Genomic DNA, 25202 nt, shown 5'->3' with positions numbered 1-25202 from the left:
CTGGAAAGAGGAGGGCAAACTCTACCTCCTCTGTTAGTGATGTCACCATAATTCACTGCAGATATTTTCCTCACAACTTCAACAGCTGGAAGTTGATGATATATTATATTCAATATGTGTTTATTGACATACGATGAATGATTAAACAAATATTGGGATAAAGCCATGTTTTGAATTCTGATTGACTTTGGGCTCAAAGGTTAAAATGACATGCAACTGTTTTGTATTTCTTCTCTTTTTCCACTCTTAGTTTGATTATTTTCCAAACTGCCACGTTGCTGTCTGTCTGTTTTGGGAATGGCCTGCTTCCACAGAGGGCTGTCTGTCTGAACCTTGAACACACAAGGTTCCCTCTGTTAGCTGTCATTATGACACACGCAGCAGAAAGGGGTCACCCTACCCTCTCACCCTCTCTCTCTCCATGACTCAGGGATGACAACTTCAAACTTTTCAATCAGAGTTGTGCCCCAAAGAGTTACTCCATCCCTTTAGGGATGGGGAGGCGGGGTTAGTGCCTCTCCAAATGCATCCCTGAGACCTCCATACTCTCTCTGTTCACACCAAAAGCTCAGGAGGGGCTGTCCTGTGGGCGGGGTTTATGATAATAGCCTCTAGAGGAAGTGAGCGCAGTGTAGTGGAATGTAGTTGCCATTAGTGGGAGTTGAACTGAGGCTAACAGCTAGCCTGCTATGTTGAGCTGCTGATCTGGAGACGCAGAGGACAGTGATGAAAACATGCCTCACTTCACTGTGGTACCGGTGAAGGATCAAGCTCAGGACAGATATGACAGCCTAGAGGGCATCAACTGGGTGGATTACAGACACACTGGGCAGGATCATCAGGACACTGTCAGCTCTGATGGTGAGTACATCACTTGTACTCTGTTTTTACCTCTAAGCTTTGACACAACATGACTACTTTTGTTGTTAAAAGTTGATCAAAAGTGCCCTTTAAGTAATACTTGATGAGTTTTGCCTGAGCATGGGATAGCCCTGCTTTGTCCACTCTGAACAGCTGATTCTATGGTTACCATGGCAATTCTCCAGAGCCAGAAAGCAGTTCTTCCTACAGCAGTTTTTGACAGCTCACTTTGGGTAAAGTAAAAACACTACCTATGTCATGTTGGGAGTACTTTTTCCAACATGTAAACGTCTTTTTAAATTAAATTCCAGGACATACAGTATATGAGTAAGAAAGCCACAACAATGAAAGGGGTGAGAACCGTGGGGGGGGAAACACCACAGGGCTGGGACTGTTTGAGGGGGGCCCCGGTACCGCCGCAGCAAGAAAAGGCCTCAAGTGCTTCTTTGCACAAAAGATGGAGCTCGCTTTGTGCCAGGGGAGGGTTTCCTTTCACTAAGATTGGCTGCTCAACAACGTAGGAGCAGATTTCTCCCTCCTCGCTTGTCCTTCGCAGCTTGTCTCTCACTGTCACTCACTTGTTTCTTCACTGTATAAGCATGTAGAGAGAGGAGGGGGGGCAATCCCAGACAGAAGAGAAAGGGAGGACAGAGGGAAGACAAGGAGACAAGGAGTGAAGGCTTTGTAGCCGCTGGGTAGGATTAACAGAGAGCAGCACTGATTTGTGTGGGCTGGGAGTGAATCAACGACGGGAACAACATTTTTTAATAAAAGACATACATAGGTGCGGCCGTCCAATGAAGCACCCACGCTTTGCTGAGTGCCCAGAAGGCCATGCTGGGATGAAACCCACACACTGACTGGCCACCCACTTATACTACCTTAACACGTCATGCTGACTATGAGCTCCCTACAACAGAATAACACAGGAAGTGACCAGGATTCAAGGCTTACGACTCATACAAGTAGCTGTTACTGTGTGAATGAGCCTGTAGTGTTTGAGAGCCATTCTGTGTACAGGGAAGGGATCTGTGTCTTTGTGGATAATAATGAATGCACGTGGAAGCGTTTGTAAGAAAACTAGCCATGCAGATGAGGAGATCTAAGTTACGTGAGCCACCCGGATCAGATACACTGGTGTTTGAAGCGTATCAAGAAGGAATCGAATCACATGTTGAACTGTCTGTGTGTTTATTGCTGGAATGCATGGAAGTTACCCTTCAGAGGCACATCTCAAACAGCAGGAACTCAAGATAGTATAGGTGTTAGAAAACTGTGATTGAAGTCTTAAAAAGTAGTGGAATGAATGTTGTGTAAGCAGGACTCTGTAGAAGGAAAAGCAGATGTCCTGAAATAACCCCCTGTTTTATGGTTGCGTTTCGCACTTGTTGCTGCCTCCCTCGTCTTCCTGCTGTTATCATTCTCTTTAAACCAACCGAGGAGAGCTTCCTGAGAACAACATCAACAACTATTAAACGTAGTGGGTAGCTGAGAGGATGAGTATATGTTGGACAGTTTGAGCAACAGGAGGAGGAGAAGAACAGGGAAGTGAGACTGTGAGGAATGATGAGATGGAGCAAAGGTTACACAGTTTGTTTGCATTAAGTTCAAAACACACAAATAAACAGAAACAGCTACTCAAGTCAATGTTTTCTTTTTTTATAAGAGCGTTATACCAGACCTTTTTCTCGGCACAATTTAAAAAAAGAAATTGGTTTTGTTTTGAGGGACAAGTGCAGAAACAATATTAGAACTTGGTAAGACTTACTTTTAATTGTAGTCTTGTAGCACGTACATGTTTAGTATTTTTCCAACTTGAGTTCAACATGCAGCATTATGAAATAGTCAGGCAGTTAAAAGTTGGGTGGGATTGTTTTTGCTGTGGTAATACCATTTTAAAGAGCCTGCGTGTTCTGGATGATTTCACCATGGGAGTGGTGGGCTTGGGTTTGGGTCTCCAGTGTGACGTCTGCAGCTCGGAGGAAGTGACACAGTGCGAGTCTGTTTCTGCCTGAGAGCTCGGCTCTGTTCAGCAGGACAGGATGAACACTGTGCTCATTGTAGCTGTGCCCCCCTGAGCAGAGCAACTAGGAAAGTTTGTTGCTGAGACTTGCACTTCTGAGTTTTTTTTAAAGGCTGCATATTGGATTGTTGTTTGTTGGAACATGACCTTTCCCAAGCCCAAATTGCCTCCAGTCGTTTTACCAAGAGCTGGTTGATATCTTGTTAGCTTCATTTGCAGATGGTAAAAGTAACAACGAATATAATCTTTTATAGTCTATAACAGTTTCTGTTGTGATGAGTCCTTTTGCTTTTTCGCCTTGGAAAGAATTGAAAGAAATGTGGAAACAAATTTGTGGCAAATTAATGATTTAATAATGTCACAACCATAGAGTTTAAAAAGAGAGAAATTAAAAGTAGGTGAGAAAGAGACACACGTTTCTCTTCTTCAGCACTGCCTGTAAAACTGTACAGTTTCCAGTCTGAGATTATGTGAAATAAAATCCCATGAACTAAATATAGCTAACTTGCTAGAGAAAGTACTGTTAACATAACAAATTACATTGAAATACAATGTATATACCTACATTTAACTTGTATTCCCTCTATGATTATAACAGAGTCATTTGACCCATTGTTTTGATAAGTTAATAAGCATTTTCATTCCTTCATTGTTATTGTAAAAAGAAAAAATGTGCAGCTGTCTAAATACTGTACTGTAACCATGTTGTGCAAGTATGTCTCTGGCTTTTATTGGCCTCAAACAAAACAGGTGCTGAGAAACCTAATAAGTGGCTGAATTGGAGATTGTTGTTTGGATACCCCTTATCTAATGAAAGATATTCCTGTCCTACTGTCTGGGGAACTACTCAGATAAACTTAGAAAGATAAACGCACTGTGTGGAGCTGATGACAAAGTTGGAACAAATTCAGATAACCACACAGTGTGTTTTTACACAGCCCTTCACAACTATAAGTTTACGCCTTTGAAATACTTGTCAGAGATGTTAAAGAAGATTGTGCTTTAAATAACTGATTTGTCACGCATCATTTCCTATGATACAACTATCTCGCCATCCAATCATCTGCCATCTTTGTTCCATCTGCTCATTCACATCAAAGTGACAACTGCAGAGCAGCAGACAATGTTTTCCAAAGAGTATCTCCAGTCATTCCTAAGGATCTCCTATCAAGCAAATGCCTTCAGTGTTTCCTCTACCCTATACAGAGGTCTTCTTCACTGTCTCACTTTAACACCAAACAGATCAATGCAAACATAGATACAGTACTACAGATGAAAGCATAGATAGTTTAGAGTCTGAATGATTCACACTGTGGCTTTCTGTGGTGCAAGTTATGGACATTATCATGATCCAGTACATGAGAAATGTTCAGACAATTCTGTTAAACAGATAAGATAAGGAAAATGTTTCTTTCGTGATTGCAGGCAAATTCTGGCTATTCAAATTAAGCAGGCTTGTGTCTATTTCCAAACAGGTTTGTTAGCAGATCTGACAAGGGAAACATTAAAGAAGAAGTTACTTCAAGAAAAGCAGCAACTGTCATGATGTCGAGGACGCTTCCTTGGTAGGACAAGTCCCTCCGAGTCAGGTCCTTCAGAAGCGATGCAAGAATCCTTCCTAGCCTCGGAAAACAAAGAATGGTGGAACAGGGTGTTTCTCAATGTCGAGGACGCTTGCTTGGTAGCACATGTACCTCCGAGTCACTTGCTTCAGAAGCGAGGCAAGAATCCTTCCTAGCCTCGGAAAACGAAGAATTGTGGAATAGGCTAACAGGTGTGCAGGTGTGCGTCATATGCGAGGCCCCGCCTTAAATGGAGCGCGATTTCCGCCAAAGATTTGGAAATTGGTCCGTGCGCAAAGCATTGTGGGGAAATTTCCCGCAACGAAGGACGCCGGCCTCGGTAGAATTCCAAGCATCCTGGACATTGGAACAGTCCTTCGGCGGCACTCGATGACGTAGCATCCTTGAAATAGTGGCTCTGGAGCACCCTTCCTCAACATTGAGAAACACCCACTGATTGTCTGATTTTGTTCACCTGTTGCCCTCTCCAGCTGTATCTTGTCTTTCTGATTAGTCTTGTGAGTATAGTCTTGTCATCCCTTGTCAGTTTGTCGTCGTTCCCATAATTGTCCCTGTTGGATTTGTCCAGATCCTACCTCTTGCTCCCCGGTTGGTAAATGTTTAGTTTTTCTCACTTTCTCTTTGTTATCAGCTCTTTTTTTTCAATTTAAACTCACTTTTTGTTGAGAATACTTGATTTCTTATTTTATACTGCTCTTGGGTCCACCTTCCTGCCTAAGCATGACAGCAACAGGAGCTTCTTCATTGCATTTCTAAGAGCCGGCATTTAAATTGTATATTACTTTGTCCTTCTTGAGTTTTATTTTTAGACATAAAAGTAGGAGTAAATGATATGACTTTTACAACAGTCTTGGTTGGACGTCATTTAGTAATACATAGTAACTTTGTTTTCATTAGCTACAATGGGACTCAAACCCCAGTCTTAAAAATGGTGTCTGATTTATTTTGAACAAGGATAACACATATACTTACTTAACACCCAAGATATTTCTGAAGGCAGTTTTTTCGTTCACTTTCTATCATTTGTTTACGAGTTAAGTGCTGTCAGTCATCAAATTCACTAATACTTCCAACCTCCTCTTTGGACGTCACAGTATACAGCTTAATGAAGTACTGAATGTACTGAGGGGTTAGCATCTTGTTGTTTACCTCCATGGCAGTGTGCTGTTTATGATATTATCAGGACATCATGTGTAGATAAACAAGGCAGTGGTTGTTCATCAATGCCTCACCGTTTATCACATGTAGAAAGTAAATGTCTATGCTGAGTCTGCTGGAAATATACTGCTGACAAGTTGTTAAGTGCATGTACATACCACACTTTGGGTGTGTTTGGTGGTTAGTTCTGCACCCATTTGCTTGCCTATTTAGTTAATTTGTGTCTTTTCAAAAGTATATTGTACGATGCACCTCTTCTCGCCCCCCTTTACCCCCCGAGGTACTCAGGCTGAGCTGCCGTCCTGTTCTCATCATTAGCACACATCAGAGATAATATGTTTTGCTGTACGGCTCAGCAGGTTAGCATTCCAGTGTTCAGATGCTGCTCTGCATGAAACACAGCCATTACAGCTAACATCGGCCCATTGCTACAGCAGACATTATTCTGTGTAGTGCCACGGGCTAGGGAGGAGAACAAGTACAATGTTAAATAAAACATGCACAAATGTTCCGACAGGGACATGATTCATAGTTTGCAATATTCATTTGGAATATAATATATACCTGCTGAGCATGTGTATTTGTATAACCTCCAGATTAGTATTTGCACACGTCTTTTTCCTTTTAAGGGCACTGTCAATCAGTGCATTGTAAGGAGTTTAGGATGAACACAGTATAGGTGTGCTTCCCCCTGAATCATTATCAAATTACTACTTGGTTTACGATGGTTGGGAACATTTTCATGAACATATCTGCATATATTCTAATAAACAGTACATTATTTGACTTGACCTCTGCTATCATCAATGTAGGAGGATAGCTGCACTCAATTAAATTTTACTATTCGCAATTATGAGAAATACCACATCTAATATTGTTGTATCCTGCGTCCACAGTGGTGCCCCATACTATAACATAATATTAGCAGTGTTATTTCTGTAGTGTATACAAATGAAAACACATAATGAATCAAAGGCGTCATGTTTTTGTGAGCTTTTGGACACCTCCTGTTCATGGACTGGCCCCCCCTCCCTTAGGGGAATTCATCCACAGAAAACACACTGGACGCTGCATTAGGTCAGAAACCAGAGGAGACTGTGAAGTCCACCGTAGACGGACCACTTTTGGACAAAATGTACTTTCCATTAAAGGCAGCTCTTTGTGGAATAGCCTCCCAACTGAGATACGGGATTGTCCCACTCTCAATAGTTTTAAAGGTCAACTCAAAGAATGGTTGAGAAACAAACAGACGAGCAATCACCGCTAAATGCACTTTAACACAGGGGTATCTCCTCTTGCACTCTAGGTAGCTCTTGCATCATCTCTTGCACTTAATATGTCGTTGCTGCTATCGTGTACTGCCATGTGGTACATACTTGTGTGTGCTTCTCTTGCTCTTTTTCATATCATGTATTTATTTTTTGCTATGTTTACAAATGTCATGTTCTTATATGTTGTATGTCAGGGACTACGGATGGAAATTAGCTCACAGCTATAATCCGGCATATTTACACTTGAAGCATTATTTGTCTAAAGTGTTCATTAATCTGCATTGCCCCTATTCAAATAAACGATTAAATGAAAAAATGAAATGAAATTAGTTGTTGATGTTATCATTCACATCCTGTTGGTAGAGCTCGATGAGTTTCTACATAGCAACACTCCATATATGACATATCAAAGTTGTATTAGTTTAGTTAGGATTGCTGGTTGGTTACAGCTGGTTGGAAAAAGCAAAACGGGTAGAGTGCAGACATTTGTAAAAGGTCAGAGTGGCTCTGTGTTTGGAGGATCATTTTACAGGCCCAGAAACATAAACAATGAGCTGAATACACTGCACAATAGAGCATACATATCCTTTCATTATTTGACCCGCTGCCAAGCAACAGTTGTATTATGTTCGCCCAACCCAGTGGCATAGTCACATGCTATGAAGGCATGCAGCTTATTAAAGCCGAGGGACCAAAGGATATGCACACAGTCTCTTTTTACAGCCTGTCTCTCTTTCACAAACACATGCACACATTTCTCTCCACACATACAGTAATGAACGGAGCAGTCTTGCCAACTATCTGCACAAAGTAGAGTTATAAGCCCTACTACATTACTGCTCTGCCTTTTAGTGTTAAGTCTTGAGTTTTGCAGAATAAGCTTATGGACAAGGTGGGATATTGTTTTCCTTGACTAATCAGCTTTAAAAAAAAGTTGAGACATTACTGTGAAGTTTCTTCCTGCCTAAGGGTCAGGTTAGGTTTTGAAGGCTACTTTATAATATCCCACCAGGACAATGCAAAATCAAATCCTTCATTTGTGAAAAACTTTTCTAAAGGATTGAAGGAGACACTTTCTGACAGTTGTTCAATCAGGAGAGACGGTTTTGATGCAAGAATACATATTTATTGCCAGGAATACACGAATGAATGTAATGGAGTTTTGGCGATTAGGCCCCGTTGTGCAGGAGTATCATTCGGGAGGGGAGAACCGATCCGATGAAACCCCCCCGGGGTCTAGACACTGGTGGTGGTGAATGGATAGTTGGGTTCGGTCTGAAGGGGAGGGGCTTAGCTTGACCCTGGATTCAGAGGGACAGGAGGTGAAAAGGGGTGGAGGAGGGTTGCGTCGAGTCACCTGAAATGACAGCTGTCAGAGAGGGGAGAGCAGATTTAAAAGGGTTAGCGGAGCGCTATGATAGGTTTGTGACGCCCCCGATCACTCATTGAGAGGAGAGAGACTAGCCTAGTAACATAGCATAATAAATGAATGAGTAAAGAAGGTCTTTCTGGTTGAACTTGCGCTGAGCTTCATTTGTTAGACCTATAACAAATCATAAACAATATTGGTTTTGTCTTTGTAGACTTGCCCTGACATGTTGTTTTTTTGTTTAAATGTCATGTACTTTGCACTCTGAACATACTTTGACAACGAAGAATCTTTCCTGAAAATTGATCTGGTTTTAAACAGACAACAAATACAACTTAGATACATAGGCAGCCTGTCAAAACATTTGCTTTTGGCATTAACTATGTTGGCTTTAATATAGGTATAGCTACAGTATAATTGAGAGCATGGTCAATTGAATCAAAGCATGCCTATACTTAAGATCTGCTTCCAGTCTTATGGCAATTATAAACACTCAAAGTGCTTATAGAGTTTATGCTTTTTAAAATATTTGCAGTATTACCATTTAAAGTGGACCTATCATGCTATATTTGAATAATATAGTGTAGGACCATACCTATATAAGGCATATTTATACTTTTTATTTTTCAAAATACCAAACAGATCATGCATTTTAGCCATGCCTCATTTTGCTCAATTTGACATTTTTTAGCTCTGATTTTGCAAGGGCAGATTCTGTGAGAACAGCACCACCTACAGGCCTGGCATATGTACTACAGCGTCTCCAGCGCTTTCGAACGGCAATGGCCGTGGCTGTCTCCTCCTGATTGGTGGAGTTGGCCCAATAGCCGTAGCGCCACCGTCCTGACGTCAGGACAGTGTTCAAATCTGGATCAGTTTTTATCAGATCCGTTGCAGCCCCTTTTTTAGAGATTTGGGTATGGAGGAAAATAGAGAGGGTTGTGTTTTCTGACACTTGGTGAGTTCCCTGGAACACCGGGGACACATATTCATGTAGAAAAGACGTACAAAAGTGCATTTTGCATGATAGGTCCCCTTTAAGTTAAAATATGTGGGAACTAAATAGTAGCAGATCCTTAAGTAAATATTCTTGACTGCATGTATAGCATCTCCACGGTGTTGTTATAAAAGCAGTGTTTATTTTATTATGTCGGAGTAAATAGAACTCCGCTACGAATCCCAAAAAAAAGAAGATCTGAACAGAGTTAGAGAAACTAAAAAAGAAAAGTAGAAGCAGTGACCCTCCCTGATTTACTGCTCTGCCTTGGTTCACCCTTGTGTGAATGTGTCAGTTCTTCAGCACAGACATCTTTGATCTTCTGGCAGCCAGGGGGGGACACAGATGACATGTCAGTGCACGTTGCTGTAAAGCCTCTGTTCTGTTCGGGGCGCACAGCATGACTCTTATGTGCCTTCATAACAGGCAAGTTAATCTTTAATCTTTTTAATTAGACATTTAAGGTGAGGTTATTAACAACAGACCCCCGCTGTCTCCTGTTTTGCAGGTTCTGAAATAGACTGAGCCGGAAGCTGAACTATTTGGGGTTTAATATCAGGATAGTGTCTAGTAATGATTGAGTAAAATGTCCTGTGGAAACCTTTTAAAACATAGTGTATTCTTTGGCTAATAGTAGGGCAAAATAAACATCCTCTATCTCCTTCACACAGTAGTTTTCCCTCATTGCTGCTTCAAACACTTTGTTGTGTTTTTATCCCGTGCCACTGACAGCAAGATGACACTAGAGGACAGTGTTGGCAATGTTTGATCTTATCTTGTCTCCACCATAACTCTGATCCTGCTGTGTGGTTGTTAGGCTTTAAAGAGAGTAGTCAGACCGTTGGGAGTTTAGCCTTCATGCTCCAGATGATTAACTCATTTTCTTCTGGTATTTGCATCCTTTAGACATGTTTTACACAAACCTTGCTTTAATAGAGAACTGGAACATCAGGTTATTTGTTTCAAAATGACACTGCAACTAATGATTGTTTTCAATATTGATTAATCTGCAGATAATTTTTTTATGTCCAATTTGTTTAGCCTAAAATATTGAAAAATGTCCACATCAATTCCTAAAGCCAAAGGTCAAATATCTTTAAATATCGCCTTTTGTCAGTATATCACCCAAATATATTGAATATGATATTAAACTTAGAAAATCTCCTTTAAAATACAGGCTTAAAATATTATTTTCTGCCTATAAAAAACAAATTACTTCAATAACAATACAATGATTATCAAACTAGTTAGCAATTACTTTCTGTCAATAAGCTAATTGATAAGACACATACTTGTTGCAGCTCTTCATACAAGGCATTGTTTTTACTTTTTGCTATATTCTTGGAATAATGGCATGAGGAAAAAAGGTTTGAAGGATGATATATCCAATATATCAAAACTGAACATGAATACATGTAATACTACAGATACTGTAATACTGCACTTTTTTGAGATACCTTCAACCCAACCCAAGGCTCTTGTATCCCTATGAGCCGACCTGTGCTCTGCATGTGTTTGTTAGTCAGGAAGTTACTACAGTACCCTACGCTGCCCACCTCTCACCCCCCTCACCATGCACCATGTGTTACATCAGGCCCCTGATGGAGTATCACCCTGGGTGACCGAGTGTCCCGGATAGTAATCGACAATTCCCCAGGCTCGAGCTCAGAGTCCTGCTGCAGTTTGCACACCGCTCATAACTATGCTCACCCACAGAGACAGCAGCAGTGGGACACAGAACACAGGTGAGTGCAGAGCAGCATTCAACCTCAACCACTTACAGCAAATCTTAGACATCTTCATCACTGTTGAGATTATTTTCTATGTCATGCTCACTTGGTAAATTGGCAGACTTTTTGCTGGAGGATTAATCTGGGTTTTAAAGATGCCTCTGTCAAAGTTTACATGCTCTAATAACCACAGCGTAGGTTATTTCTCGGTAATGAGGTGCGTGCCTGTGTGTGTGATAACATCTGCACTCATACTTTGCGTGCAATAATTGCCGCAGGCTGTGTGTTCTCCTCTGCTTGATTCTTTCTTCAAAAGCAGAAGTTAATGAGTAAAATCTAATTATATGGCTGTTTATCAGCGGACACTGCTTAGTGGATCCGTGCTGCTTTTGGCCTTTCTCTGCAGCTTCTCAGTATGGGTTGTGTTTTCCTGCAGTTTGCTACTACATGAGGATTATGAAGATGTTGAAGTTATACTAATGTATATTTACAAGCATTGCAATGAAGACACTGTATTTGGTATCGAAAAATACATTGTAATTTCTACTTACGTTTTATTAATTGCTGCACAGGAAATAATGCTGGGCTTAATTAATATTTCGATAATGCCACATCAAATCCTTTTTTCAACTTTTCATTTTACATATTATCTTTTGCTTTTATTAACAGTACTTTTGAAGGTTTGTGATCCAAATTAGATGACATCGATTAAAACCACAACTGTTTTATTATACAGTATGTGCACCAATAATATTCATCTCTGTTGGCCCATTGTATATTTGGACTAAATATTACTTCAAGCCATCTGGGACAATATTTCACGTTGCACAACATGTGAAAGAATCAAAGTGACCGTGGCTTTTAATTGTGACACTTTAAGCCCAGTGATCGTAACTCCATAGTTTTACATTAATGACATTCATATTTTATGTAAACACAAAGTATTGTTGTTACAGTAAATACTAATCTTCCCAGTTTAATGCAGATATTTTTGCAGATTTCTATGAACTTTATTTAAAATCATATCTCATTGTGCCATATCAGTGGATCACAATGATTTGCTGTTGCAGTTGCAGTGCATGATTTATCAGGATGCCTCCAATATATCTCAAAGAACAAGTATTTGCAGAGAAATATAGTTTGGTTGATATTCCGCTGTACATTATATAAGTTGTATATGCCTTATGTCTTGTTTTCCTTTCTCTAACAGGACACGGGAATCATAAAGAAGACAGTCCATTTCTCAACAGTGCCGATGCTGCAAGCAAGAAGAATGACTTCTATGACAGGAACCTGGCTTTGTTTGAGGTCTGTTACTTTTCCCCATATTTATGTAAGATGTTCCACTTGCACCAAACAAATTAATACAACTTCTCCCTTCTTTTCCTCCTCCAGGAAGAGCTGGACATCCGGCCGAAGGTCTCGTCTCTGCTCAGCCGCCTGGTCAGCTACACCAACATCACCCAGGGGGCGAAGGAGCACGAGGACGAGGAGAGCGCTGGGGCCTCGCGCAGGAAGACCCCCAAGGTCAGGACACAGCCGAGGAACACTAGGCCCCACTGTTTTTCTATCACTCAGTCTATGGAGGTTTAGAAACACTATCTTCCACCTCTTGCTCTCTCCCTGCCTCGCTATCCAAGTTTTTGATTTGTATTAAGAGTTGTTGATTGATTGCTTATGCCTTTGCACGCTCTGCACTCACACTGTGGCTGTGGGAGACCTGAATGCATGCAAAGAGCTGATGATAACATGATTGAATGACCTTTAAAAAAAGTACATCAATCAATACAAGTGATCAATACACTTGTTTCCTGAAATGTCATGGTCAATATTCTCCCCTCTCCCTCTGCATCTCTATCTCTTTACCCCTCCCTCTTTCTCTCTGTCAGGCTCCCAACATGGGCACTCTGATGGGAGTCTACCTGCCGTGTCTCCAGAACATCTTCGGTGTCATCCTCTTCCTCCGACTGACGTGGATTGTAGGGATGGCTGGCATCATGCAGTCACTCCTGATCGTGCTCATGTGCTGCTCTTGTGTTAGTATTCACACACACACACACACACAACTGTACAGACCAACACACACACACGCTGGGTTGATTCCCCCAACAATGTGTGCCAGCCTTTGCTAAACCAGTCAATAGGAGGTTAAAGAGGAAGCAACAATTATTTAAGCCAAATAATGCCCCCTTGACCTGTATGTTTTTTTTAGTCAGTGCTTCCATTACCTTTCATACTTAACAAATAGCTTACTGTGGTCTTATTAACTGTAGGCTACATATGCTAAGTGTTTAGAGATATGTTTTCTTAGAGGGAAGCTGTGCTTAATGTCAATTTTAATATTGGATATTTACTGAATACCTAGAAGTTGCCATGCCTTTTCCATATTACTTATATTTTCTTTCCTCTGTAGACAATGCTCACGGCCATATCAATGAGCGCCATTGCTACGAATGGTGTTGTTCCAGGTAATTCAAAATCTCTCTTTGGTACATAGCACTCAGAAATGTTTTGGCTAATTTGAAGCCAATGCAGTAGCAGGGGTTTGACTTGTTAAAAGCAATACAGGACTCTTGCTTCTTTGAGTTTGAAAGCTAAATTAAATGTAATTTAACGTCATGTAAAAAGAGAGCACCCTTAGCTTAAATGTATCCAGCAAAATGCCAACGTCCGCACTATAAATGTCATGTTTTAGACAAGTTAGTAGACATTAACTGCTTTGTAAGACATTTCTATCTGGACCTAGAAGTTACATTTGAAATTACGTTTTTATCCACTTGGGGGCAGCAGAGATTTACCGTTGAATCCACTGTATGTAATCTAGTAAAGATTTTGTATTTCCAATTTCCAGTAACTTTGTTTTGCTGTTGTAGCTGGAGGGGCATACTTCATGATCTCACGCTCCCTCGGCCCTGAGTTTGGAGGAGCTGTGGGTCTGTGCTTCTACTTGGGCACCACCTTTGCCTCTGCCATGTACATATTGGGGGCCGTCGAAATATTCTTGGTCAGTTTGCTTAAATATTAATGTGTGGTTACATTACTCACATTGGTAGGCTTCAAAATGATTTCCAAACACTATTTTATATGCGTTTTTATATATGCAGTAACTGGACTGTAATTTATTTTCTCCTCAGAAATATCTGGTCCCCCAGGCGGCCATATTTCACGCCACAGACTCCCTTGGGGGTGACAGTGCCATGCTGAACAACATGCGAGTGTACGGCTCGATCTGCCTCAGTCTGATGGCTGTGGTGGTTTTTGTTGGAGTTAAATATGTCAACAAGCTGGCCTCTCTTTTCCTGGCCTGCGTCATTATCTCAATTGTCTCCATTTATGCCGGGGCATTAAAATCCATGACTCATCCCCCAGAGTTTACGTAAGTCTGCAAAGAGGGTTTGCTAATATAAACATGTGCCTTAACAGAAAGTATTGTGAATTATGGGGACCTTAATATGGATGAAGTGTTTTCTATGGAAATTATATGGATTTGTTGGAGATGCTTTTTCAACCTGGATAAATTATATAATTGTTTTCATTTTTATAAATATTATTTTATTAATACAATTGTCCTTATTATTATGGCGTTAATCTCCCACCAATTAAATGTTTCAGTCCAACAGTTTGACTATAACTTAAATACTAAAGTTTGATAACCTTTTGACTATAATGAAGGTTTGGAGAAAAACTCCACGACCATAGTAATCCCTGTATTTGTGTCCCTGTCCTGGCTGTAGGATCTGCATGCTGGGAAACAGGACTTTGGTGAGAGATCGCTTCGATGTGTGTGCTAAAACGGTGACAAAGGACAACATGACGGTGCCCAGCCAGCTGTGGGAGAGGTTCTGTCTACCGGGGAACATGAGCAGCGCGCAGTGTGATGACTACTTCCTCCAGAACAATGTGACGGAGATACAGGGCATTCCTGGACTGGGCAGTGGGATTATTAAAGGTACATTTACCATTGGTTGACAAAGGGATTAAAGTATAAAGCATGAGATGTTGCTAGATAATGAATGTAACAACTCTCAACGTTGCAAGTATGTCAATCATTATTATAGACATCCAGATTAAGAAGTAAAAAACAGTGTTGGGATGCATTCAAGATGAAGATGCATTCATAACTTTATTGCATAAAAGTTAAATGTTAATTTTAAGGATATATAATCATTGAGTGGCAAATTCAAGCTGTTTTCTTTTTTCTGGAAATCATACTTTTATAGTTTGCAATGTCCTGCATCATGAATAACATATATATGCGTTATAAAATGATACTGTTTTCGAATGTAAGTGTGTCACCAATGTTTTAAATGTCTTCTGTTTTTAGAAAACATGTGGGGCGACTACCAAAGGAAGGGGGAGATCTTGGAGAAAGTGGGGCTCGAGTCAGTGGAGGTCCATGGTGCCACGGACAACTTTGGCATGTATGTGTCAGCAGACATCGCTACATCGTTCACGCTCCTGGTGGGGATCTTCTTCCCGTCTGCCACAGGTATTACAACGACATACAGAAAACCATCACAAAGGTCTGTCATGACACAAACCTCAGTCTACACAGTATGAAACTGTAAATTGACTCTTTCCAAATGTGTTCAACAACCATTTTAAACTAAAGTGCCAGTTACCTGCTTGAACTTAAATCTATAATGTTTGAATTTGGATGCAACATTAAGCCATTAAATGCTATGTTATTACATGTCTTAACATAAGTAACTAGCACACAGTGAAATACACAAGCTTAACCACTGATCCAGCCAGCAGGGGGCACAGTTAAACAGCTCTTACATTTCCTCTGTTTTCACTAACTGTATTTTGTCTTACAGGTATCATGGCAGGGTCCAACCGATCTGGAGATCTCCGGGACGCTCAAAAGTCCATCCCTGTGGGAACCATATTAGCCATTACTACTACTTCTCTTGTTTGTATCCTTTTTTTGACGATTACCCACAATAAATCAACAACTGTGTTCTTTCAGAAAAGATGCTGAAGTAGATTTATATGTGTGTCTCCTTGACCTCTTGTTCAGATATCAGTTCTGTGGTTCTGTTTGGTTCTTGCATCGAAGGAGTGGTCCTCAGGGACAAGTAAGTCGTTTGTTTACTGCACTATTGGGACATGCTGTAAGTGTAACCATATTGGGGACGTATGTTCCCCAGACTTCCTCCCGAGTTTTGGGAAATGTAACAGCCATCAAAATACTTGTTTTGCAAAGTAAAATGTAAAAACATCAGACTCAGGGACAGTGTTATCCCACAGGCTTTAAGACTATTAAATCCCTGAGCTCTGAATTGAATTATTTTATTTAGTATTTTTACAATCCACATCCATTCATATATTATAACAATAAGCAGTATTTTATTAGACCTATCAGTACTTAGTTTGACAATCTGTTATATTTTATTCAATTTGTTATAGTTTACTCATTCCTGCATTTCACGTGGCATATTGTGTAATTTTTACTGATTTATGTCTCTTTTCTTTTTTATTTCTTAAGTATTTTGAAATGTTGGGGGAGTCTGGGTCATAGGATTTTACTGCCAAAAACTACACTGTAGCATTTGTGTGTATGACAGCAGAGCTTGACTCTTGAATAAGTCATGTCAGTCTTATTCTTGGTCATATTCAGTCAGTCTGTTCTTGCAGGTTTGGGGACGCTGTTCACAAAACCTTGGTGGTGGGTACGCTCTCCTGGCCGTCTCCATGGGTTATTGTGATTGGCTCCTTCTTCTCCACGGTGGGCGCGGGCCTTCAGTCCCTCACCGGGGCGCCACGACTCCTGCAGGCTATCGCCAAGGACAACATCATTCCTTTCCTCCGGGTGAGACGTTGTTGTTGTTGACACATTGTGCAACCCCGTCACATTCTCTGGAAAAATAGCTAATGTTGCAGCAAAACAGTAATAGCTCCCATGGTCACTTCTGTTTTATATTATTTACTAAACATACCATGATTTGGATATTCATGATAACATCTAAATTACTTACAGTGTGTCGGAAATGTGACTTTAAATTTGAATGGGATGCTTATTTGACTATGACACAGTATCAAACATGAAGTGATTTGCATCGCTGTGTTTGAAGGTTTTGAATTTCTTGTTTTCAGGTGTTTGGTCACGGAAAGGCCAATGGAGAGCCGACATGGGCCTTACTACTGACGGGCCTCATCGCTGAACTGGGCATCCTTATTGCCTCACTGGACATGGTGGCTCCTATCCTTTCCATGTAAGCTCACAATGCCAAAAATAGGACATTTTTATATATATATATATTTTTATTGAGATTAATACACAACCAAAAGCACAACATTATTTCTTTACATTTGTTTTTTTAATTAACTAAAAGTACATACGAAAAAGAAAAATTTTACAACAGCAATTACTTACAAAATGCAGAATACAGAATACATATGTAAGCTAAAAATAAAATAAAACAAACCCAACACACACACACACACACACACACACGCACGCACACACACACACACACACACACACACACACACACACACACACACACACACACACACACACACACACAGGGTGTTCGCTGTTGGATGCCAGCACTCCATCAGCGCAATCACATTTATTTAATTAAGACATGTTGGGTGCATGAATTGCTTAATTTCTCTGTTTGGTTAAGGCCAACTACACCATGGATGATGGATGATGTACTTCAAATGTGCTGTAAATTCTCCTTTTCTTCATTCAATAGGTTCTTCTTGATGTGCTATCTCTTTGTGAACTTAGCCTGTGCAGTTCAGACTCTTTTACGCACACCCAACTGGAGGCCAAGGTTCAAATATTACCACTGGTGAGTACCGGTGGATCCCCCCCATACTTTGTAGAGAGTGGGGTCATATTTTGTTACTAGTCCTATGGGCTTGATGGTTTTCTTAGTGTGCAAAAACATCGCCTCAGGCTCTATGTGTCATATCCACAGGGCTCTCTCCTTCCTTGGCATGAGTATGTGTCTGGCTCTGATGTTCATCTCCTCCTGGTACTACGCTATTGTGGCCATGGTCATTGCTGGGATGATCTACAAATACATAGAGTTTCAAGGGTATGTATGATGACTTATTAGCATTTCACTTTTGTTTTGCTGCCCCATTAGAGTACATTCTTGCATTGGGCCATGATGGTTGTGTTTCTGTGTGTCTGTAGTGGATTAACTGTTCCTCATGTCTGTTTCTTGTCTCTCTTCCAACAACAGAGCAGAGAAGGAGTGGGGGGACGGTATAAGAGGACTGTCCCTCAGCGCAGCACGATACGCCCTGTTGAGACTGGAGGTTGGACCCCCGCACACCAAGAACTGGAGGTACAGCTAAACCTGCAAGAGGCACTCTCAATATGTACAGAAAACCCCATTGGACTGCATTTCTGAGAAGCCATATTGCAAGTTGTTTTCACGTCTGTGTTCGGTTATGAATAGAGCTTATACACTATACATTTAACAGAATCATGCCACACTCTCTCCCTCTGACCACTGGCAAATAGTACCCATTGTAATGACTGATCCCAGCTTGTGTGCAGTCAATTTATTATTTTAAATTCTGGATTAGAGAGAAGCTGTGAGTTTTATCAAAATCCTGTCAATTGCATTTGAGAAACGTGTTGCATCCAAATGGACAAAGCTCATAAAAAGTAGGTCTTCCACATCGGATAACAATGGCTCTTCAGAATGATGATAATGCCACACAAAATAAACAACATTTGATATGTTTACCACCAGCTGTTGTCCATACTGACACACAGGGAGTACGTGCCATTTGTCAGTTATGAATTGACAGTCGTTTTAGGGAAGTTGACACCTGAGGGAAGATTCCAAGCTCATTGTAATCATGCTAACTGGGAATTGCGTGCTGTATTATATAACTACTGTGATGCTGCACTTCCTCTTTTTTTTATGGAGCAACTGTAGTGAGGAAATAAGAACATGTAGGGTGGACACATAGGCAGAGTGCTTTGGGTCCAATAGCTTTACATTTTAACATTAAGTTTAATAATTATGTTCTTCCTACTCTTTGCAGACACAGTAATGTTATTTATTTTAAGTTTTCTTTATACATTTGCTGGACATTTTATTTTTAAAATCTTATCTAATCTCAATCTTATCCAAACAGAGCAGCCCAGTAAATAGTTTCTGGGTGATTCAGTGGTTTACAAAAATCCAGATATCTAAAATTTGGCAGAACAGAGAGAGTTATTTTAGGTGTTAAATAGAAATATACACATTTGCATTTCTTTATTTCAGATGTCATTAGGACCTCATTCAAAGGGAAATGGTGTCTTCTAACTGCTTTAGAATTAACAGTTATGTGTTACCTGGATGTATAAACACATTTTCAAATATGTTCACCTTTATCCCACTTTATCGTATACACTATGTGTTTTGAAAAGCAAATCACAGAAAAGCTGCTTGACAATACAACTTGAAAGTGTCCAATTTGATCAAAATCAAAACTATTTTTTTTATTAATGAACACAACGGCAACCTAGGTAAATAATGTGAATTTGTCTCAATAACACAATCTTTTAACAAGGATGCACAAACACATCTGATTTGACACATTTGATCCAGGCCTTTGACTCATATTGACCTTCTTTGACTCTTTCAGACCTCAGCTGCTGGTGCTGCTGAAGCTGGATGAAGACCTCCATGTGAAATACCCTCGTCTGCTCACCTTTGCCTCGCAGCTGAAGGCGGGAAAGGGTCTGACCATTGTGGGCTCGGTGGTCCAGGGCAACTTCCTGGAAAGCTATGGGGAAATGCAGGCAGCTGAGCAGGTAAATACTAGAAGGGGTGTGTTTTGCACGTGCTCCACACAGTTCTCTATTGTACTGTGCTGCTGACTGTGTTGCAGCTAATTGTTACAAATGACCACCTTTTGTAAATTGAAAAGCACAATGGAGCGAAAATATGCTTCAATGGGAATTTTCCATTTTTCTGACTTTTCTAGCATTTGTCACTTTAATCTAAGGACACGGCTGGAAACAGCTTGTTGTTGTAACTACAATATGGTGCCAATGATGCATTACAGTTCAAATAAGGGACATTTTTCATAATGTAATGTCTCTTGTAAAAACGTATACAAGTGAAGTAAAGTTTGCTTCTGTTAATGGGACAACAACTGGGGAAATAAATCACTCATTCATTTACTTATAGCCAATATTCATGGGTCTATCTATATTAACTTATGTGCAATGCATTGTTGACATGTTGCTTTAAAAAAACAATTTCCCAATTTGGGATGAATAGTTATTATTATATATTATATATATTATATATATTATTATATAGTTATATTATTAGTTATTATTATCCAATCTAAAACCTTGTAATTTAATTTGAATTGATGAACCATGTTTTTTTTGTGCCATTTAAATCCATACAGGTTCACATTTTAAGGCATGCACTTAAAGCTGTCAAACATATTAACTTTGTAATGTTTTTGTTTACAAGCATTATGTAACCATTTTTTTATGTCAACTGTTTATTTGGTCAATTCTTTATTTGTTATCATGGACATACATACATTATTTTTCTGCCAGGCCATTAAGCACATGATGGAGATAGAGCGGGTGAAGGGCTTCTGTCAGATCGTGGTGGCCTCTAAGGTGCGTGACGGTATAATGCACCTGATCCAGTCCTGTGGTCTGGGGGGCATGAAGCACAACACGGTGATGATGGGCTGGCCGTACGGCTGGAGGCAGAGCGAGGACCCTCGGGCCTGGAAGACTTTCATCAGTAAGAGTCTCACTGCAATACTGCTCACAACATGACACCTAAAACACTTAACAAGCATAACATGCTGTTGAATTAACACAAGCTTCACTCTTATAAACTCCAACTTATAAACAGTTTTGTTTTTGCCAATGCCTTTTATTAAATCAAATAACTATTTATATTTTAAACTGGACCAAAACATGTATTACTGTATGCATTTTACATTTATTCTATTTTAGCTTATTTCAATTTTTATTCTCTTGGCTTTTTAATGACTGTTTCTAAATGTATTTAAATGACATTTGATTTGTTTCTTTTACACTGTTTACACTGCTGTTTTTACACTGCTATAAATACTTTGAATGGCCTTGTTGAATACGAAATGCGGATGTTATAATAGATTTTGTGTTAGTTTCCATTTGCTTGCACACAATGTACATTGTAGCTAAAGTAATTCATGCAGTACAGTTAATAATCCATGCCTCCATGTTTCCTCCTCTCCTCAGACACAGTCCGCTGCACCACAGCTGCTCACCTCGCCCTGATGGTGCCCAAAAATGTGTCCTTCTACCCGAGCAACCATGAACGCTTCACAGATGGCAACATTGACGTTTGGTGGATCGTCCATGATGGCGGGATGCTAATGCTGCTGCCTTTCCTGCTCAAACTGCATAAAGTGAGACCTCAGCTATCTTTGAGCTACTTTGGAGCTCTAAAACCTTCAACACGTACATGCTCTCCTTGAATAGTCTTTGTTAGTTTTAGTTGTTTTCACTTTTCAAGATATTTCCACTTTTATTTCTGAAATATGTTTCTGTGAGTAATTATAGTCACAATCATTCAATTTTGCACATGGTCAAATACCACATGGTTGTATCTGTATTTTAGGTTTGGAGGAAATGCTGCATGCGCATCTTCACTGTAGCCCAGATGGAGGACAACAGCATCCAGATGAAGAAAGATCTGGCCACGTTCCTATACCAGCTGAGAATAGAGGCGGAAGTGGAGGTGGTAGAGATGGTGAGGATCTCTCTTACCAAGTAAAGACTCACATACGTCTTTTTATGGGAACAACAAGACCAGCATGAATTGAACTTGGTGATGAAATTGCAACTGAGACCAGATGCCCTTTGCCACAAACACGCTGGTGCTTAAAAAGAAAAATCACTGCTTGACATGAAAATGGATGTAACTTTCGTGCTCACTCAATCCATGTGCAACAGACACATCAAGTATGATTAAGTTGCATTAACCACAATTATGTTTTTCAAAACTGCACTTTAGCATGACAGCGACATCTCAGCATACACCTACGAGCGAACATTAATGATGGAGCAGAGGTCGCAGATGTTGAGACAAATGAGGCTGTCCAGTGCGGAAAGAGAAAGAGAGGTATGTTTTTTTGTTGTGTAATGTTCATTTATAATATATTTCACAAATTCAAAAAACTTATCATGCATGATACGTAACTAACTCCTGAGCCTTCGTTTTCTGATGTTGTGAATCATTTCGGAAATATCTTGCGCAATCTTGTGATGTACAATTCTATAAATAACAATTTAAGTTACGTACAGTTCATTGACAACTAGTCCATATGTCATTCCCATGCAGTGTTGGGTGTAACGCGTTATTTTCTCCAGGTCACAAAGTCAACCTCACATGATGATGTGATACCAGTTTTCAAGCACAGTAAATATTCTCTTCCCAGAGTATGTGATGGGACCAAGGTGACGATGTAGTACATGGTTTTAATAATACTTTTGCTTTTCAATGTTTGCCATTTCAAACCATGAGCTGGTTCAAATAATATTTGCCTAGATTTACAATATGTTCTCATTTGTTTTATCAGTACAGTTTTGAAGCTTTTGTGCTTTCCCTTGCCATAGTCCACTTTGGACTATATGAAATATTTCAGGATTGCACTTTTAACACACTTGAAATGTTCTCACTTGCTTGGTTTCAAAACATAACAAATGCCATAATCTGTTCATTGGGGACCATAATAACATCAATGCTATTTTTCATTGCTGTTGCCGGCCACTATTGCTCATGTAAACCTACTACTGCTGCACCCCCTTTAATCTCAGATGCACCCCAAGTCATTTTGTTCTGGAACCGGGCCTGTACATGGCCATATACTAAACAAAATACAGAGCCCATTCCGTGTCCTGTTATTGTTTACTTCCTCTCTGCCTTCTTCTGGTGATTTATCTAACGTCCAGCGCTCCGTCTTTTAACCTCTTTTCCTTTCTCTTTCTTGATCCTCCTTAGCAACCTTCATTATAGTCCTTGACAGTGGTCTGTACTACTGTATTAACAACGTGTCACATGTTAAGAATTTACAATCAGAATCGAGTATTCAACTAAGCCGTGTAATAACAGTTGTTAGTAGCCTTAAGGGCCTACACAGTTGTTATGCTACAGTATACCACATTGCACCACATTGCCCTTCACTGGATGTATAATGAGCTGCACTAAACTACATTTTAGCATTTAAAATACCTAGCCATTCTTTTGCGGTTATTTTGGTGAAAGTAACTCAAAAGTAATATAAAAGTAGTTTAACTCATTACATTTCAGAGACAGTAATATTGTAATGTAACTTATTACTTTAAAAAGACAGTGATAAGTAATATGTACTATATTACATTTTGGAAGTAACCTGCCCAACACTGTTCCCATGGAATGCAGGCCCAGCTGGTGAAGGACAGACACTCTTTGGTGCGAATGGGAAGTCTATACTCAGATGAGGAAGAGGAAGTGGTGGAGGCTCCTCCAGAGAAGGTTCAGATGACGTGGACAAGAGAGAAGTGTGAGGCTGAGAGGAGGAACAGGAAAAACGCGCCTGAGAACTTCAGAGAACTCATGAGCCTCAAACCGTGAGTCGCTTTTGCATCACAACTGCCTCTCATTATAAAAAATGTAGCATTTAATGCCAACCTTTTACCTTGTTTTCACCTTTTTTCTTTGTTAGACCCAGTAAGATCTTGCTTTAAAATAGTCCGAAAAAGTTTGTTATTCACACAAATCCATTTGACTCTCCTTCTCTCCCCCTTGCTGCACTGCAGGGATCAGTCCAACGTGCGGCGAATGCACACGGCTGTGAAGCTGAACGAGGTGATAGTCAACAGGTCCCATGATGCTCGGTTAGTGCTGCTCAACATGCCGGGGCCACCTCGAGACACAGAGGGAGATGAGAACTGTATCCTTCGCCAATATGATAAAAGTGTTCATGCTGAATTTCATAGAAGCTTTTTTAAGCTTCATAAACACCGTGGCTAGGCTGCTGTTTGTCTATTCCTTTAACGTGTCCCTCAGATATGGAGTTTCTGGAGGTGTTGACTGAAGGCTTAGAAAGAGTGCTGCTGGTCCGAGGCGGAGGTCGAGAAGTTATCACCATCTACTCATGATCAAGTGTTAGCTGCTACTCATCAGAATACATTCCACCTCTGGACAGGAGGCAGCAGCTGCTTTGCTGCCAAACATTTCTCAGTACAGGCATGAGTTTGACTTTCATTGTGAAGTACCGATTTTTGAGTACAAAGGTTTTATTTAATTTTTGTAGAATATTGGGACACACTTGTTCACATATCTACCTGTTGCTCACGATCGCCATTCTTTACACATAAATCCTGTTTTTCTCAAACGGAAATCAATCATATTTATGTCACAAATTCATCTTCATATAGATAATAATCCTTATTATCCTGATTAGAACACAAGTTGGAAGAATTGTTTAAATACTTTGCCAGATTTTTTATTCTGAAACAGCTCTTTGATTATCTTGGAAGCACAACTCTATTTATTTATTTATTTTTTCAACATGTCCCCACTGAGGTATTACATATGTTGCTGTGGATATTGAACGCAGTGCTTGGTTGTGCTGTAAGGCAGAGATCATGAAACACGTTTTTAAAGAGTAATAATTTATGACTTTTTGTTGGAAAGATATTTGTGTTGTTATGAGAGATGTTTATGAATGACTTTTGAACTGTTACGTTTTTTTACCTTTTTCAACAAACTTAAAAAGCATTTCAGATCATCAAGAGACCCTTTTTTGTTTAATGTGTATTTGTTTTGTATTTTCTAAGAAGCTAAGTGTGAGCAGTATTACAGGCCAGGAGTCTAGAAATCAACTGTTTATTTGTATGTGGGCTAAACAATCAGTACAAGCAGAGTGTTTTATATGTAGCAGATCAAGCATGACAATTAAGCAGTTAATAAAAAATGAACCACACAATGCTAGGAATTCTACTGGTCTTCCCTTCACTTCAATAGATATCTCTTTTTCCAAGGAAAGCATTACATAGGGTGGAGTTGATTATTCCACTTAAACCATTGTCCCTTGCCAGCAATACAAATGTTTTTTTGCAATTCAAATGTTGGCACATATATGCTTTTTAAATTATATTGGCAGTATTTTAGATAAGCTATGAATATTTATTTTTGGCAAAGCTATTACATTAAATTGATTATGTGAACAAAAACATC

At 39.9% G+C, this 25202-nt stretch overlaps 1 protein-coding gene across 1 annotated transcript; it reads left to right on the top strand.

The window, feature by feature from the left end:
* Nucleotides 1-734: 734 nt before the first annotated feature.
* On the top strand, nucleotides 735-24953 carry slc12a4 (solute carrier family 12 member 4). The gene is made up of 24 exons (XM_034148405.1): nucleotides 735-861; nucleotides 12203-12300; nucleotides 12388-12519; nucleotides 12882-13028; nucleotides 13406-13460; nucleotides 13866-13996; nucleotides 14127-14368; nucleotides 14727-14941; nucleotides 15317-15481; nucleotides 15813-15911; nucleotides 16016-16073; nucleotides 16633-16807; nucleotides 17092-17210; nucleotides 17700-17798; nucleotides 17928-18047; nucleotides 18198-18302; nucleotides 19603-19771; nucleotides 20537-20732; nucleotides 21218-21387; nucleotides 21600-21731; nucleotides 21996-22103; nucleotides 23403-23590; nucleotides 23780-23913; nucleotides 24030-24953. The coding sequence occupies exons 1-24, from the start codon at nucleotides 735-737 to the stop codon at nucleotides 24119-24121; spliced, it is 3276 nt and encodes a 1091-aa protein (XP_034004296.1). The 3' UTR covers nucleotides 24122-24953.
* The last annotated feature ends 249 nt before the right edge of the window (nucleotides 24954-25202 follow it).

This window comes from Trematomus bernacchii, unplaced genomic scaffold (assembly GCF_902827165.1).
Source record: "Trematomus bernacchii unplaced genomic scaffold, fTreBer1.1, whole genome shotgun sequence".
NCBI lineage: Eukaryota > Metazoa > Chordata > Actinopteri > Perciformes > Nototheniidae > Trematomus > Trematomus bernacchii.
Note: the sequence above shows the minus strand (reverse complement) of the source record. Positions and strands in the feature narration are given on the sequence as shown.